The 15,865-nt window shown below is 42.2% G+C and overlaps 2 protein-coding genes across 4 annotated transcripts in view; one reads left to right on the forward strand and one right to left on the reverse strand.

Moving 5' to 3' along the window:
• SMC4 (structural maintenance of chromosomes 4) overlaps window positions 1-5,617 on the reverse strand; it is a 37,364-nt gene extending 31,747 nt beyond the window's left edge. Inside the window, exons 1-4 of the mRNA XM_086618111.1 lie at window positions 5,589-5,617; window positions 3,274-3,469; window positions 1,964-2,142; window positions 1,174-1,365 (exon numbers count right to left, since the gene is read on the reverse strand). Of these exons, the coding sequence (XP_086474237.1) occupies window positions 1,174-1,365; window positions 1,964-2,142; window positions 3,274-3,430 (528 nt within the window). The 5' untranslated portion in view covers window positions 3,431-3,469; window positions 5,589-5,617. The remainder of the gene's footprint in view (window positions 1-1,173; window positions 1,366-1,963; window positions 2,143-3,273; window positions 3,470-5,588) is intronic.
• Window positions 5,618-6,420: 803 nt separating this feature from the next.
• The window catches only part of IFT80 (intraflagellar transport 80), a 53,045-nt gene continuing 43,600 nt past the window's right edge, over window positions 6,421-15,865 (forward strand). Inside the window, exons 1-4 of one of the 3 annotated variants that reach the window (XM_086618051.1) lie at window positions 6,421-6,458; window positions 7,337-7,464; window positions 8,791-8,847; window positions 9,638-9,859. In XM_086618051.1, coding sequence (XP_086474177.1) covers window positions 8,811-8,847; window positions 9,638-9,859 — 259 coding nt within the window. In that variant the 5' untranslated portion in view covers window positions 6,421-6,458; window positions 7,337-7,464; window positions 8,791-8,810. Of the gene's footprint in view, window positions 6,459-7,336; window positions 7,465-8,790; window positions 8,848-9,637; window positions 9,860-13,970; window positions 14,029-15,865 lie in introns of those variants that run through there. The other 2 variants (XM_086618052.1, XM_086618055.1) reach the window with 2 other exon arrangements.

Genomic DNA, 15,865 nt, shown 5'->3' on the forward strand with positions numbered 1-15,865 from the left:
TTAAAATTGATGCATGCTTCTTGTAAAGACTTAAACTGGCCTATCACTTTCCCAGACTAACCCCCAAGAGCATAATCAAATTGGTATCTAGTATATGCAGGATTTTTTTTAGATCATAAAGTTAGCTCCTAGATGTTAACACAAACTCAAGTGGAAAAAAAAATAAGATTAAATTTAATAATTTTTGAATCTGGCTGTTATAAACACAAGCAAAAGGTATGTATGTATGTGTATCAAGTTAAAGAAAAAAAAAATCTGTCTTTTATAACAGTTCCTTCAAAGGCTGTATATATTGCCACTTTATTAACACAATTTTTGAAATGTCAATGTACATTTCCCACTATTTTGACTAATTCCAAACTCAACAGTTGATACTACAGCTAGAATGTGTGGAAAAAAAAAAATAAATAAAGAGAAATAAATTCCTTACACCGTAATTGCCATAAATCAACAAAAACGTCCAGAAGTTTTTATCAATACATGAAGTGGCGAGCAAAAGAAATATTTTTTTTAATTTGCCAACACTTTCTATTTCATTCAAACAAAATATCAGGTTCAAAAATAATTAGTGGTAGGATGTGAGGTCTAGAATTTTTCATGAAAAATCTGTTTTAAAACTGCAGGCATGTTTACAGTGTAAATAAAGTTTCAGATTCATTATATATTTTTTCTAAATGTAGATCACCTAAAATAGTTTCTAATTGGTTTGAAAAGAAGTTTTCCTTAAATAGGTTTTATTTCTTAATATATATGCTCAAGTTATAAATTTAAGAATATACAACACGTCCAAATGCAGACTTAAAAGTTTTTAAGGGTCCTGTTAATTTCAGAAATAAGTTTTATTTACTTGAGGTAAGAGAGATGACAATTCTAAAACGACTTCTTAAAATTATTATGACGTATTTCTAAATAGTTTAAAAACGGACATGTACCAGATATTAGTCTTGCAGAAAACAGAAAAAGAATCCCTACTAATATTTTAAGAACCATACTACTCAGGGGAGGAATTTTTTAAGCTAATTAACTTTGAACTGATGTTTTACATCCCAAAGGTAAACTAATCATGCTATGAAGTCTTCCCCAGCTCAAATTAAAATAACCAAATATTAAAAGTTTTCAAATCCTTAAAGAAAAAAAAAAAGCCTCCACTGTTCTGAACAGAAGCATACATACCTTGTCAATGATCTTTTGGAAATGGACTTCCACAGAACAACTCTGGATGTCCGTATGTTCATCAGAATTATGGATCAGCACAGAGAGTTTTTTGGATCTGATTTTTTGTGCTCGATATCCGAACACAAAAAGCATTGAATCAATTACATTGGATTTTCCACTGCCGTTTGGCCCAATAATACACGAGAAACACTGCATAATAAAAAGGAAAAAAGTGACATTCAAAGGGAAATAGATCCTGGCCAGTGTACATCACCCACTTCATTTGGGAGCAGTTTAAAACACAATTATTTCTGCTCCACAAAAATGCAGACTACTTGGTAGCTTAGTTTTTACTGCCCAAGGTAAAGCAGCACAACTTTTTTAGGAAAAACCCCACACCTCAACTCAGCTTTCTAAATTCTAACTCATTAAGTCAAAGCGACACTGCACTTAGCAAGCATGTTGCAAGGAACACGTAAGCCACGTAAGTCTCTTGTGGGCACTAAAAAATATTCTCATTCTTCACACACACCCCTAGAAGTTCTCCAGCAAACGAAATCAAGAGCAAAGCATGCTTTTTTAAGGTTCACTGATAAATTAAAGTTGTACAGCACCATAAAGTTGTACTTCACTGTTTTCTCTACTCTCCAATAATGAAAAATTTAGAATATCACAATAAGTAATTCTAAAGCTTAAATATTTTTCACTTATTTTGAGGCAAGCTTACATGAAAATACAGGAAGGAATACTAGCACACAGCAAAGTCTCACCTTCGTTTTAAAAAATGCTCAAGGTAAAAGAAAGATACCTTATGAAAAGGTCCCAAAGTTTGCTCCCCTGCATAGGATTTGAAGTTGTGGTTTACAATGTGAGTTATCATGAGACGAGGAGCACCAGCTTCATTGGTCATTGCTGGAGGTGGGGGAGGAGAGATGCTACCCAAAATCTCTTCTAAACTTCGATTATCAAGCACCTCGTTTGAGACTGCTAAAAACCATCCAAAATAAACAGAAAGAAAAAAAGACTATAAGCTCTCAATGACTAGGCACCTTCAAAATGCTCGACTGGAAAAAGCAAACATCATTTCTATATGACCCGAACCTATACTTTTGCCTGTAATTATTAAAAGGAGCCAAGTGGAATTAAAATTCTTCTTTCCATGAACTGAATTTTTTAAAAAGAGATAATTAAGATGTCCCATCGATACACTAGTGGGCTTGTTCTTTCATTATGTAATTCTTATTCTAACACACTCGAACAGGCACTCTGCAACTACAATAGCTACAACCGTCCCAATAAGCCTACAAATCTGAAACAGGCAAAGGCTTTCTAATTAATAAGTGCAAAGCCACAGTTCGAGCGTGCTCACAAGTCACTCGGCAAGATCTGGGGATCGCTGCACAATGCTCTGAAAGCTGTAATGACAGCACAACGTCTCTGCAAAGACAGGAAGTTTGTTACGAAAACAAACTGGCCCCCTGGATATCAGCTAGCTGTAAGCAAAGAGCTTTTCAACAGTTACTAGCAACTTTTCCTTCAAATAGACAGCAGTTTCTGCCACCAATTTCAACCTATTAATCTATTTGTCCAATACCTTTTTTAATAACTGCATACCTGGCTACTTAAAAACACATATACTGCTGTTTTTCCAGACGTTTTGAGCAAAAACTCGAGAAACTCAAGAAAATACACTGCTTCATGAAAAAGAAAGTCAAATCATTTCAAGAGTTAAGTAAATAAACTTGACATTTATTCCATTCCAAGAAATCCCATACCATTGGCTGCATATAAATTTGAAAAATCCTGCTGTTGTACCACAATCTTAAGTACAATGTTACAGATCAGGAATATGAAATAGGCTTTATTAGGAGAAAGTCGACAAATTGCTTTTGCACTTGCACTAAATCACTGGTCCAAACATTTTAACTCTTTGCAAGCCCTCTTTACCATTTTAAAAGCAGTTTAAGCTTGCCAGGAGTCACAAGGCTTTTGATTTTGCTTTCTGGAAGAGAAAAAAGCAAATCCTATTGGGAACAGCTGGTAAATTCAAGTGAACGTTGTTGCTGAACAGGCACTATCATCGAGCTTACACACGGTGAGAACAATATCCAGACCTACCTTGTGGAGGTACTTCACCAAGCTGCCTGTTGCCTTCGGTTTCCACTTCCATGTCACTGGTGGACTCCTCCAAGGGCTCTCTGCCTTTCCGACGGGCTGCTGTAGAGGCTTTGGTGCTCTTGCTTGGCATGGTGTCTGTCGGCTGTTCCCCTTCCATTCCAAGCAATCAAACTACTGAAGGGATCTATCTCCTTTGCTAACATAAACAAGAAAACCCCATCATCTAAGCATTGAACTACGATCCCCTAAGGAATATACCTACGTGTTTGCCCAGACGTTTGACTAATTTAGAAGCTAAAGACTAGAGGGATTTTGAAGACAAAAATCCAGATTTGAAACAAAACCTCAAGCTTAACCTCATAACAATATATTTTTAAGATACATCACCCCCCCCAAAGCAACGGACTGACCCTAATCTTTAGAAACTGCATGAATCTACCTACTGAAAACCTCCCACAGCCATGTTCAATGCTGTACTATGCTCAGAGAAAACAACCGTGATGCTGGGGGCAAAAGAGTTAAAGGCACATTCGCAACAACAAACTGAGTAGTTACAGGTCTATACTCTTCTGGAAGCACTCTTCATCTACACGTTTTAGATCCAACAGGTTTCACTTCCAACAGTCCATGCTGACTATACGTTTTATATAGGCAGATAAACAAAAAGACCTGCATAATTGTAGCAAAGACTTGACTCTTAATCAGTTCAAATCAACACACTCATTTCACAAAATACATCACGACCGCTGCTGCCAGCATCCAACATTTAACAGAGAAAGCAAAACGAAATACCTTCATCCAGTTGTGATGTTAAAGTTAACTGATCAAGAACGAAACCTTACAAAAGCCCATCAGCTGGCACTTAAGCACAGCTCCCAAAAAGTATAAATAGAAAAGCAACCGATGAGAAGAAGAAAGACGACTGCAGGAGCGAAACTCTCTCCAAGGAGTTTAAATTGCAGCAAGTGGCGAAGTTCGTTCGCAGAAAAACAGACATGAGAAAGTTTACTTCTCACAAGATAAAAAACTGACGTGGTTCGAAAGTCATCTCACAATTGGTGCCAATCATTTGACGTTTTTCAGACCTACCCCCAGCCCACACTCTCATGAGAGTCCTTCATTTGGGACAATGGGGGAGGGGGGAAATGAGAGAAAGAACTCATTTTAAGGCAATTTGAGTCTATGCCCCTGTTAAGAAGCGTTCCGCAATGGCTGTCTCAGACAATTACAGCCTCTCAAAGTACCAGATTTTTTTTTCCCCAAAACTGCTCCACTCCAACAGAATTGTGCAATATAGACCTATTTACCTTACCAACCCTTCCCCCCCCCAGATACTTCCAACAGAATGAACAAGCGTAACTACTTGACCACAGCTTTTAAATCGCGATAAATCAGTTGCCACATACTCTCTAACAAATTTAACAAATTCGTGCCCGGCCCCTCCTCCGAGTCAGCTCAAAGGTGTTTGTTAAAAGCATCTCTCGACGATCTCCTGCCAAGTGCCGTTTTTTGTTACGGGGATGGCGAAAAAGAGCCAGAGGCGGACAGAAAAGCTTCCTTCTTAACAGCCGATTAAACTTGATAGAGATAACCCACGTCAGGGAAAGATTTTTGGGTGGGTTTATGGGGTTTTTTTAATCTATCCGTTAACCTAAGGAGCCCAACTGCACCCTTGTCAGGGATCTTTCCAAGTCATTACAGACTTTTTTAGAATTTGTGTCTCATACTTCGAGCACAACAGGCGCAGGCAGAGCTCGTTACGGAAGGGTCCCTGCTTCGTAAGCAGATCAAACCCGGGCCTCTGTGCTACCGAAACGCAGCCCAGCGCTTCCCCGTCCTCGGTGGGTCTCCGCTTCGCAGTCCCCAGAGGTCTGTAAGGGCACAGCGGGAAACTCCGGGCTTTCTTCCTCGGACTGCGGCAGCCCCTCTCTCATCCCCCTCCCTCAAACGCATCTGCCGACACCGGCCGGGACGGACACGCCGCGCTCCGCCAACGCGGGGCCCGAGCGGCCGCCGGGCAGCCCCGACCCGTCAGAAAACGCCCTCGGAGGGGCAGCCCCGGCGCGGAGAGAGCGGCCGCCGCCGCCTTTCGCTCCCTCAGGGCGAGGGGGGAAAGGGAAGAAGAAGGCGCAGCGCTGAACCCGCCGCGTCCCTGCCCTCTCCCTCAGCACCCTCCGCCCGGAGAAACGCCCTGAGGCCGCCTCCGCCGCCCCGCTCGCAGCCCCCCAACTCCACCTGCCCTCAGGCGAACTGCCGGCGCCTCTGCCCGCAGCCCTGCCCGCCGAGCTGCCCCGCGCTGCCCGCCGAGCTGGTACCTTCGCGAACCGGCGGCGCCCGGCTCCGGCGAGGCTCCGAGCATGCAGAAACACCGAACGGCTCCGGCTGCTGCCGCGGCTCGGCGGCTTCCACACTCGAAAATGGCGCCCAAACGGCGAACTCGAACCGAAATTCGTTAGAAAAGCGCGGGGCATGCTGGGAAGGGAGGGGGCCGGCCTCCCGCGGGTTTGAAAGGAGGGAAGGAAAAAAAAAAAAAAAAAATCCCCGCTCCCGCGCCATCTTGTTTTCCGTTACTGCGCGGACGGGCTGGGCGGGATTAAAAAAAAAAAAAAAAAAAAAAAAATTAATCCCCTCGCTTCGGGGGGCGGCTGTTTTGGGGGAGGAATGGGGGAAAACTCGCGGTTGAGGGTGACGGCAGCCCCGCGGCCGCCCGTCCCGCGTGGGAAGGGTTTATTTTTAATTTTATAAGTAGGTCAGTGGGCGGCGCTTGGTTGCTCGGCAACGGGCGGTAAGGCCGGAGCGGCGGCGCGGACGGGCGCTGCTGTTTTAAAAATAAAAAATATATTAAAAAAAAAATTTAAAATTGTGGGGACGTGACGGTTTTAAAGCGGTATTAATTAACTAGGCGGCGCGGTGACGCCGCTGGGCCGTGTCACCTGGTGGGGGAGGGCCCGTGAGGTGGCGGTGGGACGAGGAGGAGGAGGAGGAGGAGGAGGAAGAAGAAGAAGTCTCGCGGGAAGTAGCCATAGAGACGGAGCCGCTTCGCCGCGGCGGCGGGCGGCTTGGTCCTGCGGCTCCTGTGGCGTCCGCGGGGACGGGGAGGAAGGCAGGATCAGCGCGCGAGCCGCCGGGGCTCGGGAACCAGCGGTCCCCGCCGCTCTGCGCTCCCTCCCTCGCTGCCGGCGCAGGTAAAGGCGGGCTGGGGAGGAGGCGGCGGCGGCCATCCCCCTCCCCTCGCCGTCGGGGGGCAGGTCTGACTCACCGCCGCGGTGGGCGAGAGGGCCGGGAGCCGTGACCCCCGGCCCGGCGTGGGAAGCGGGCTGGGCGGAGGGGAGGGAGAGCCCCGGGCGGCGGCCGGGCGGCGAGGTGAGGGCAGAGGGGCTCCGACCCCCGGCTCCGGGCGGCGCTGAGGGGAGCGGGCGCTGGAGAAAGCGCGGCGGAGGGAGGACGCGGGGGATGCGGTTAATCCGCCGTTTGGGAAGCTGGCAGCTCCGTGGGGAAAAGCGGGCGCTGGCACGGCCGGAGAGCGGGCTTTGCCGGCGGCGCGGTGCCTGCTGCTGGCCTCGGGGTTGGGAAGGGGACGTAGACGGGGCGGGAAGAGCTGCGGTTCCCTCCTGGACAGCCGCGCCGTGAGGAGGGAGCTCCTGCCCCGCCACCGCCATCCCTTCCCTTCCCTCCGGCCGTCTGTCTCCCTTCGCCCCCTCCGGCCCCCGCTCAGTCCCCCGCCGCTGTCCCTGATCCTCATCCCCTCGTTCAGCAGCTCCGGAGGGGAAAGGGCTGAGCGGAGGCGGCGCGGCACCGAGCGAGAGCCAGACTCCCCGTGCCAGAACAAAACTCCTCGTTATTGCCTCATTTTTAACAAAAATTCCCAGCTGATGTGCTGTTGGACTCGTTGCGGAGTTGTGATGTTGAGGGCGCGTACTGGGATGGGTAAGGAGGTGCCTGTGGATGACAGCAGGTGCAGCTGTGCGACCTAAGGGTGAGCCTTCTGCCATTTGGGAGCACAGAAGGAGTGTTTGAGCCGTTTTCTAAAATTGTAATAAAGTTCTGGTCTTGTCTTTGAAAGGAAATAACTGAACTCCGTGTAGCGGGAGCAGGGAGGGAGCGCAAGCTGGGAGCTGACAATCGTGACATGCCGGCTGAAACTCGAAGTGAGAAATAAACAATTAGCAAATACCAGGAGCAACGGAAAAGGTGGGTTCAGCAAGGTGCAGTGTGTGCAACAGTTAGGAGCAGATAAGATCCGTGCATGCAAATAAGCATGAGATATTCCGTTAGGTGGGATAGAGACTGACATTAGACCGTCATGCTGTTTTACTTCATTTATTTCATCCAAACTGTGAGGTTGATGTTTGGGGATCTAGTTTTAGAATTCGCGGCGCAGAGATTAGCCCTGCGGTTGATCAGCAGAAAACGCTGCGGCGTGCGCTGAACGTGCAGGTGCTGAACAAAGGTGATGCAGCAGTACAGAAGTCGAGGACATCATTAAAAGGCTACTTTGAAAGTTTGGCACAAGCTTAGGCTCCCTTTAAGTGCCTTGATGATGAGATTCCCTATGCGGTTTTTGGATAAGGGTAGGAGAAGGTAATTAGACATTCAAGTATGAGAGAGATAATTATGGCAAAATAAAAATAACTAGTTATCTTGTGTGTTTATCAATTAATGTAAAGTTGGGTTGAAAATAAGTTATTTTATTCTTTGGGGTCAGAAAATTACGGTTTAGGACTATTATCCTTTTAATACTTCTTAAATTCTGCATAGTAACTGTTTGACACACGGTCGTTTTTATGGTGAAAAAATTCCAGAAGATTAGAAGGCCACTTTGTGCATCATCATGCTGTCCTCAGAGTGTACCTCCTGCTCCCACCCTCTTGCTCTCACTTCTTTCCATCCTGAAGGACAAAAAAGTTTTAACCTGAATCAGTGCCTCTACCCTGTCCAGGCACAGGGACACACAGGCTTTTGCTGTCACAAGAGGGAAGGGGATCAGAGGGTGGGACCACATTGAACCACTCATGGAATTACTGTGTGGCACTAAAGTATCATGGACATTACAGACAGGGGTGGGTGGAAGGCTGGGATATTTTGTCACGGTAGGATTATTTTCATCGTACGGCTTTTTCCTTTAAATTTTCTCACAGTGCTCTCACTAAGCATGAAGTTCCTTGAAAAGTGATTCCAGGTTTTTCCCTTGCTACCTTCATGGTTTTTTGCCAGCATAAGAGAACTTCAGTGTTTAAAACTATAATGTTTCAGCAAAATGCTCCGAGCATCACTTCTTCTTTAAGTTGTCCAGTGTGTTTATACTGAGGGATCAGATAAACACACAGCTGGGTTCTGTACAAACAACTCCCTGAAAACTCTGGTTTGATGCTTGTTTTGCCACAGTACTGATGTAATACCACTTATTTCACAACTTCTTATTTTAGTTAGTGACTTCCTTTTTTAATTTTGGCTATTTATATATGTGCTTGTTTTGGTTTTTTACAGTTATGACATACCTGCATATCTTTTTTTCAGGCTCCATCAGAACAACAGAAATGAGACTGAAGACTTCACTTTTAAAGGAACCAAAACATATCCTTTGTCTCAGAACAAGCTGCAGAGCAGCATGTTAACTCTGAATAGACTCTTTTCCAGAAAGAATTTCTGTAGCATGAATGTCACAGTAAAATGTTTGTAAAACGCAGGTGGCTTTTTTTTTTTCTTTTTCTTTTCTTCACCTTGCCATTCAGTGCAGCCTTTAAGGGCAATATTTTAAGAGCTGTTGAGCGCTCTTAGAGTAATCCCTTCCCTTCAGAAGCTATCAATGTTTTGCTGGAAAGTTTTGAGGTTTTCTTTCCTTTCTTATTTGCAGTGATAAGTTAAAAGCTTTCCCAGACCGTAAATAGAAGTAGTGATATATCTACTTGCTAGTAAAAAGGCATGCGTGTAGCAAATAAACAAAATTTTAATTCTCCCACTAACAAATTAGATACGTCAACAATTTATATATGATGTTGTGTTAATCAGCTGACACATCTGAATTATAGTTGGGTGTTTTGCACTTGCATTGTGCACTAAGACCCTTTTAGAAGTGCAACCCAACATTTCAGCTGTTGCAATAAGTATGCATGGTGGTAAGAATTATATTTTTACACAGTACAGTTTGCTTTGTTTTTTGCTGAATTTCTACTGACTCTTTCCTTGAAGCAAAAGAGCAAAGAAAAAGTGAAGAATCGTGTTTTCTTTAGATAAAACATTCCATGGAATCTTATCAAAATAATCTTCCCGTACTCTTCCATCAGTTTTGTATAACCTAGATGAGATATTTTGTAAGCTTATTTTTAATAATTAAAATTTGCAGACTTCCTTAATTTAATTAAACATAAAGAATTAGTTAGCTGTGTGGGATGGACTACAGCTGACGAGCTATATTCCTGCAGTGATGATCACCAGATTATGAAATGGAACCTTTTAACTACTGAGACTACTCGAATAGTGAAACTTCCAGATGATATTTATCCCATAGATCTTCACTGGTTTCCCAGAAGTGTAGGTGGGAAGAAGCAGTCCCATGCCGAAATCTTTGTTCTAACAAGTTCTGATGGTAAGTCAATTTGAAATATTTATAATTTTGTACCACTTTGTGCTTATGTCTCTCAAATACAAGAGAAATTATTTGCAGTTAAATAGTTCGCAATGAAGCAATTTCAAATACCTGTACATCAATTGCACTGGTGTAAAGTTAATAATTGTTTCACATTTAATACGTTGTATTACTGTAATTTTCTTTGATACAAAATTATCAAACATATTTCTGACAGCAAATATATATTTTTTTTTAATGTAAGGTCAATTGCTACCATCTTTTTTTTAGTTTCCTAAACCATTAGCTTCAAATGTGCCTGCATTGCATGCCTACATAGATGCTGTATTGCTCATAGTTGTGAAAACTGATGACCAAGTTACTGAAGTTGCTTAACCGTGATGTTTAGTGTCCATGCAGTCTGTTTCTTGGACATGTTACAAGAGCACATCTTGTATCTGGATTCTATAGTGTCTTGATAGCCCTCCGAAGCATCTAGTTCTGGCTGTTGTCAGAGATGTGAGACTAGTGTCTGTGCCCACTCTGCTGGCAGATGTGTACATGCAATGGCTTTAAACTGAAAGAGGGGAGATTTCAGTTAGAGATAAGGAACAAATTTTTCACTCTGAGGGTGGTGAGGCACTGGCACAGGTTGCCCAGAGAAGTTGTAGATGCCCCATCCCTGGAAGTGTTCAAGGCCAGGTTGGATGAGGCTTTGGGCAACCTGGTGTGGTGGAGGGTGTCCCTGCCCATGGCAGGGGGTTTGGAACTGGATGATCTTTGAGGTCCCTTCCAACTCAAACCATTCTATGATTCTATATGTACACCCAGCATGCTGCTATTTTCCCAGTGTCCTAGACTATATGATCCAACATAGTAGCTGCTGTGTTCCAGTGTACGGATTCTGCTTTGCAGAAGAGAGGTGGGAGCAAGAAGGTTTGATGATTGCTTGAGTTTTTTTTTAATTCCTCCCCAAAGAGACTAGGAATTGATTGTGCTGGACTTGCACACAGTCAAATCTTGGGTAACTAGCTTCATTATTATTTTACAGTTTTTATGAAGCAGTCCATGCTATTTGGGTCAGTCCGTCTCCTCAGTACTGTAATGCAGATTATGTTCCATGCCATCAGGATTTCTCTGTGCATATTTCCCCTTCCTTTTCCTCCCTTATCCTTCTTCTTTAAGGAGAAATATTTGGACCATCTTCTTGATCTAATTCTTTGTTTGAACAAAATATGAAAAATAATGGTAAAAATAAATTTTCTTAACACCCTCCCCCTTTTTTTTAGTTCTGTTACAAAGAACCTACCCTATGGAAACTCTGCAGTTCAGATGAAAGTGTTTGTTCCTGAAACTGTCAGCTTTAAAAAGGGGATGAACTTTTATGAAATCTACTGGTTTACATTGACCTTGTTATAAAAAATGTGCTGGAATAAAAGTTCTGCTAAAAAACAAGTCCTTGGCGTAGACTGGGACTGCCTCACTGACAGTCCACTGTCAAGAACTTGCTGATGGGGTTGGCGTGCTAGTTTGTGGATGATTTCTGATACTTTCATACGTTACATCCAAAAACTTGGCATGCAGGTGACTTGGAAGAGCTGTGTGACTTGCTAGCAGATGCTGGACAGTCCTTACGCCGATGTTAACTATCTATACCCTTGGTTTTGCTCAGTTGATAATGCCATTGAAGGTTTCAGAGTAAGTCAATCAAATTATCCTGCTGGTACTAGTAATTATGTGCCACAAAAAAAGCAGATCGCATCAACTTAGGTTATATTCTTCTGTCAGTGGTCAAAGGTTTTGGTGGTAAAGCTGTATTTCTGCACAAATGGTAGTGACCAGGAGTTTCTCAACGCTGGACTCGAAGCGATAACGCTGCTCTAAACCTCTGCCAGCTTTTTCAGGCAGAGCAGATCATGGTCAATTGTTACAGAGAGTTTCCATCAGAAGAATAACGGCCATCTGCCCATGACCCTGTTGATAGCTTTCACAGGGACCTATTGATAGTTTTAATGGGACTGATGGATGATTGCCAGCTAACTTCTGCCCATGTTTTGGCCAGAACCTTGAATTTGTGGGTCTAGGATGTTTTCTTTGGTCAGGGGAACTTACTGTAGGCTTTTTGGCTAGCTTAACAGTGAGCTTGATTGGGAACAGAAGGTTTGTTACTGGGTGTCAGCAGTCTGGAGCTGATGTGTCCAGCATGGCTCTCTGAACGGATGGAGAGAAGTAAAATGTATTTGAAGAAGGTAGAGCAAATTCATGTCTTGATGAAATTTTGGTGATTTCTCTGACTTTTGGCAATAGTTGCACTTAAAAATGAGGAGGGCTGAGAGTTCAGTTCGCAGAGCAGAGGCCAAGTTTTCTTCAAGATACTCAGTGCTCCCTAAGGAATAAATGCACTGAACTTAGGGAGCAAAAGCAGGACGTCTTTTGGGTGGTGTCTGAAGGTTGGCTCCCTGGAGCTTCCTAGATTTACGTGGGGAAGGAAGATGAGAAGTTTGACCAAGTGGAGTTGGGATTTTCGCAATACTTGGTGCTGAATTTTACTCTGAATTTTAGGCAGCTGTGTCTAATGAAGTGTTGCTGGTAGAGCTCTTAAGGTGGAAATGGAGGCGTTTGTGAAAGCTGAAAGGAAGATTCATTTGCATCAGTTAATATTTGCATACATTATAATATTATGCTTTTGGGTGGTGGAGTTTACCTAAACAAAGATGTTCATCGCAAAGTCAATCGATGATCAGTATTAACTCAGCTGGTTTCTATGGGATTTGTATTCTTTTCCTTTCAGTGGTAAACATGGGATGGAGGGATTTCAGTAGGTCAGCTGGTGCTCCTAATTCTATGCTTTTTTTCTCCTTTTTCTTTCTCAGTTTTTGAATTTGTGTTTCTAATGTCCTATTTCTGTAAAGTTCTGAATTGCGCGTGTAAATAGTGAGCAAAAGAGCAACGGTATTAAGTCAGATCTTCTGTTAATTTATTCATTTTTCCAGTGTTACAGTATGCTAATATTTCATGTTCTGCATGAATAATACTTTTAACAGTTGATTGGAGAAGTAAATCAGGGCTACTACTACCTTCATGAAAAGGATGACTTCTAAAACTCTGCTATGCAGTTCTTCTTCTCTCATTTTTCTCTGGTTTTTACATCACTAAGAAATGAAAAATAAATCGTATTCATTGATGTTTTTAGAGAGGTTGAAAGTTGATTTTTTTTTTTTTTTAGAAGTGTTCAAAAATTAGCATGTCACAGGAGCTGTAAATTCAGAAGTATTTTAGTGTATGTGTGAACCCAGTGCCAATTTAGGTAAATATCAGTTCTTAAGTGTAGTGTCTGGTAGGTGTGAAGGCTTGCCCTTCTCCTGTAAGAGGATTAAGTGAAACCACAACAGAGAGCTGCAGTTTAGGGATAAAGATTCCTCAATAGCACCATGTACAGGCCCCAAAATCTTCTCCAGGATGCATTAGAACCTTTGCAATTAACTACTAGTAGTTGGATTACTTTAAGTGACATAAGTCAATGGCAGAGGATTAAAGTGAGGGGTTCTTGCAGTTTAGCAGATGATTTTTTTTGCTGCTCAAAATCTTAGTTGTGTGTGACCAACAAATTCTAAACCAGTCCCTTAACGGTGAGCTGCATTTTCCTCAAGAATTTTGTGTTCATTTTCTTATAACTTTTACCAGACTTTTTTTGTGCAGTCTGAAGTTACCATCCCAGGATTCTAGCTAGTGTTGAAGTGCTTTATAAAAAGATTTCAGCTACAAGACACAGTGAGGGGAAGGTCAGGAAAAATGCTGTCTCCTCCATAACAGGAAAAAAAATGACTTGGAGATTACTGAATGAGAAAAACATCCTATGAAACATGTAAATGATCATGTAGTTATATCTCTGTTAGAATTCATGTGTGCCTGAGAGTCTGTTAATTCTGTCATTGTTCAGCTTTTGGAGATCAGCTTGATTAACTTTCACTTTCTTTTAATGCAGCTGTTTTTTGCTTGCATGGAGCCTAAACTGTTTTGGCTATCCTTGCCAACTTTATTGCAGTGGGGTTTGGTTTTTTTATTGTTTTTTTTTTTGTGTGTGTGTGTGTTTGGTTTTTTTTTTCCTTTTTTACAAATATGTAGGCCTTCAAATTGTCCAGTTCTCAGCACATCCCGAAGGCTTATCATCTTACTGGTTTGTAGCTGGGGTAGGTATTGTCCGATCAAGGTCTGCAAATCCACCAACTTCCCCCTTTCCCAAGATGATGCATCCTTTAGTTCTTCAAGCTAATCTGGTGATCAGTCGTTAGATAATTTTGTATTGTTCAGTGGGTTTGTATTCAGCCCTTGCATTCCATGTGGACATCTGGGGCCTTTGTGGCTATTTCTGCCATTAATTTAAATGCTACTGTGCTAGCATAGCACAGGCACAGCAGAACTGAGCTTTGCTGGCTGAATTGCTGTTAAAATTAAGCACTTTATGGTTGTTGCAGAGCAGTAGATGCTCTGTGATAGGAAGACAACAAGAGGTATTGTAGAAGGAAGCTAGAATACAATTTCTGTTTAAGTGAACAGAATAAATACCAATTTCTTTATAGAGTGCTAAATGTAAACAAAACTGGATGAAGAAATATTTTTTTTTTGCCATAAAGTTCTGTTTCCCAAAGAAATGAGACTACCATGACCGGTGTTGTAGGGGACTGGCTGGCAGGTCATCAGTAGCTTTGAAGCTCCTTGGTGGGTTTTACGGAATGAAGCAGCTATGTGATGGAAAAATGCCGAATTAGGGGATGCCCTCACGGAGGGGGCAGCAGCGGCGTGAGCTACAGACAGTCAGTGCCACGTGGAGTTGGTATATTTGCCCTCGCTGAAGGGAAACAGTTACCTGCAACACCAGTTTATTCGGGTTGCTGTTACTTATGGAATGAGTTATTTTTGCCATAATTAGTTCCCAAAACCTGAGATCTTCAGGTTTTGTCTTGCATAGGTTAGCACTTCATCTTCTTTCTTGTAGGGATTTTTTATCTAGTTAACTATCATTAGGACTAAGGGATAAGCTCTTGGCATTGATCAGTAAAGTCATCCTGAACATTCAATTTCTGGAAAACTGCTCATGAGATGCGTTTGCCAAAAAAAATCATAGTGGTGAGTTTTCTTGTGATTTGGGTTTTTTTAGTTAAATCAAAATAAAAAAACATTACAAACCTAATTTGTGAAAGAATAAATTGAGGTAAAAACTTAATGTAGAAAATTTCCCAGTTTTTATCTCCTAGTGTAACTTAGCACTTTCAATAAGGAGACCTTATCCTGGAAAGATTTTTTTTTTTTTTTTTTTTGCATATGCAAGTGGACTGTAAAAGTGCATGAACAAGTTTTGTTGCTTAATTACTATTTTCTAAAAACCTTACATTTACAATTCTGTTTAACTATTACCTGTATAGCATGCCTTACATGTCAAGCCTGCAATTTTCGTGCAATAGCTAATTCATCTCTGTGATAAGGATTCCTGGAAATTTGCTGAATCCAATGGAAATGGACTATAATGTCTTTACAGGGATGCATTAATTCCTGGTTGAACTCCAGATGTTTGTGAAATTAGAGTAAATGTAAATTTAATCCTCTTGGGTTTTCTTCTGAGTTGCGTCTCTTGTGGGATATTGTTCTTTTGCTTCCTACTTACGTTGATCTTGTTGCTGCTTTTTACAAAAATGAAGAAGATACTCAGCTTTAAACTGCTTATTAAGCACAAATCATAAACGAATAGACCTATTTTTTCAACTTTTTATGTTATTGATAATTTTACATTAGGTCAGCATTTAAGAGACCATGAAAAGTAATGAGCAAAACATACATGTTTTATATTCTGTATTTGAATAGGCTGCTAATCTCCCACTTGAAATTCCTCCAAAACTGGAGAGTCACTTTAAGATTGAGGACAGCTTCTGGCTTCAGTACTTAATAAAAATGAAGAAACAGTATTTTGCAAATCTGAGATGTAAAGTTAGATTAAGTTGAATCACTTCTATCTACTCCAAGCATACAGCT

Source organism: Tauraco erythrolophus, chromosome 11 (assembly GCF_009769465.1).
Source record: "Tauraco erythrolophus isolate bTauEry1 chromosome 11, bTauEry1.pri, whole genome shotgun sequence".
Lineage (NCBI taxonomy): Eukaryota > Metazoa > Chordata > Aves > Musophagiformes > Musophagidae > Tauraco > Tauraco erythrolophus.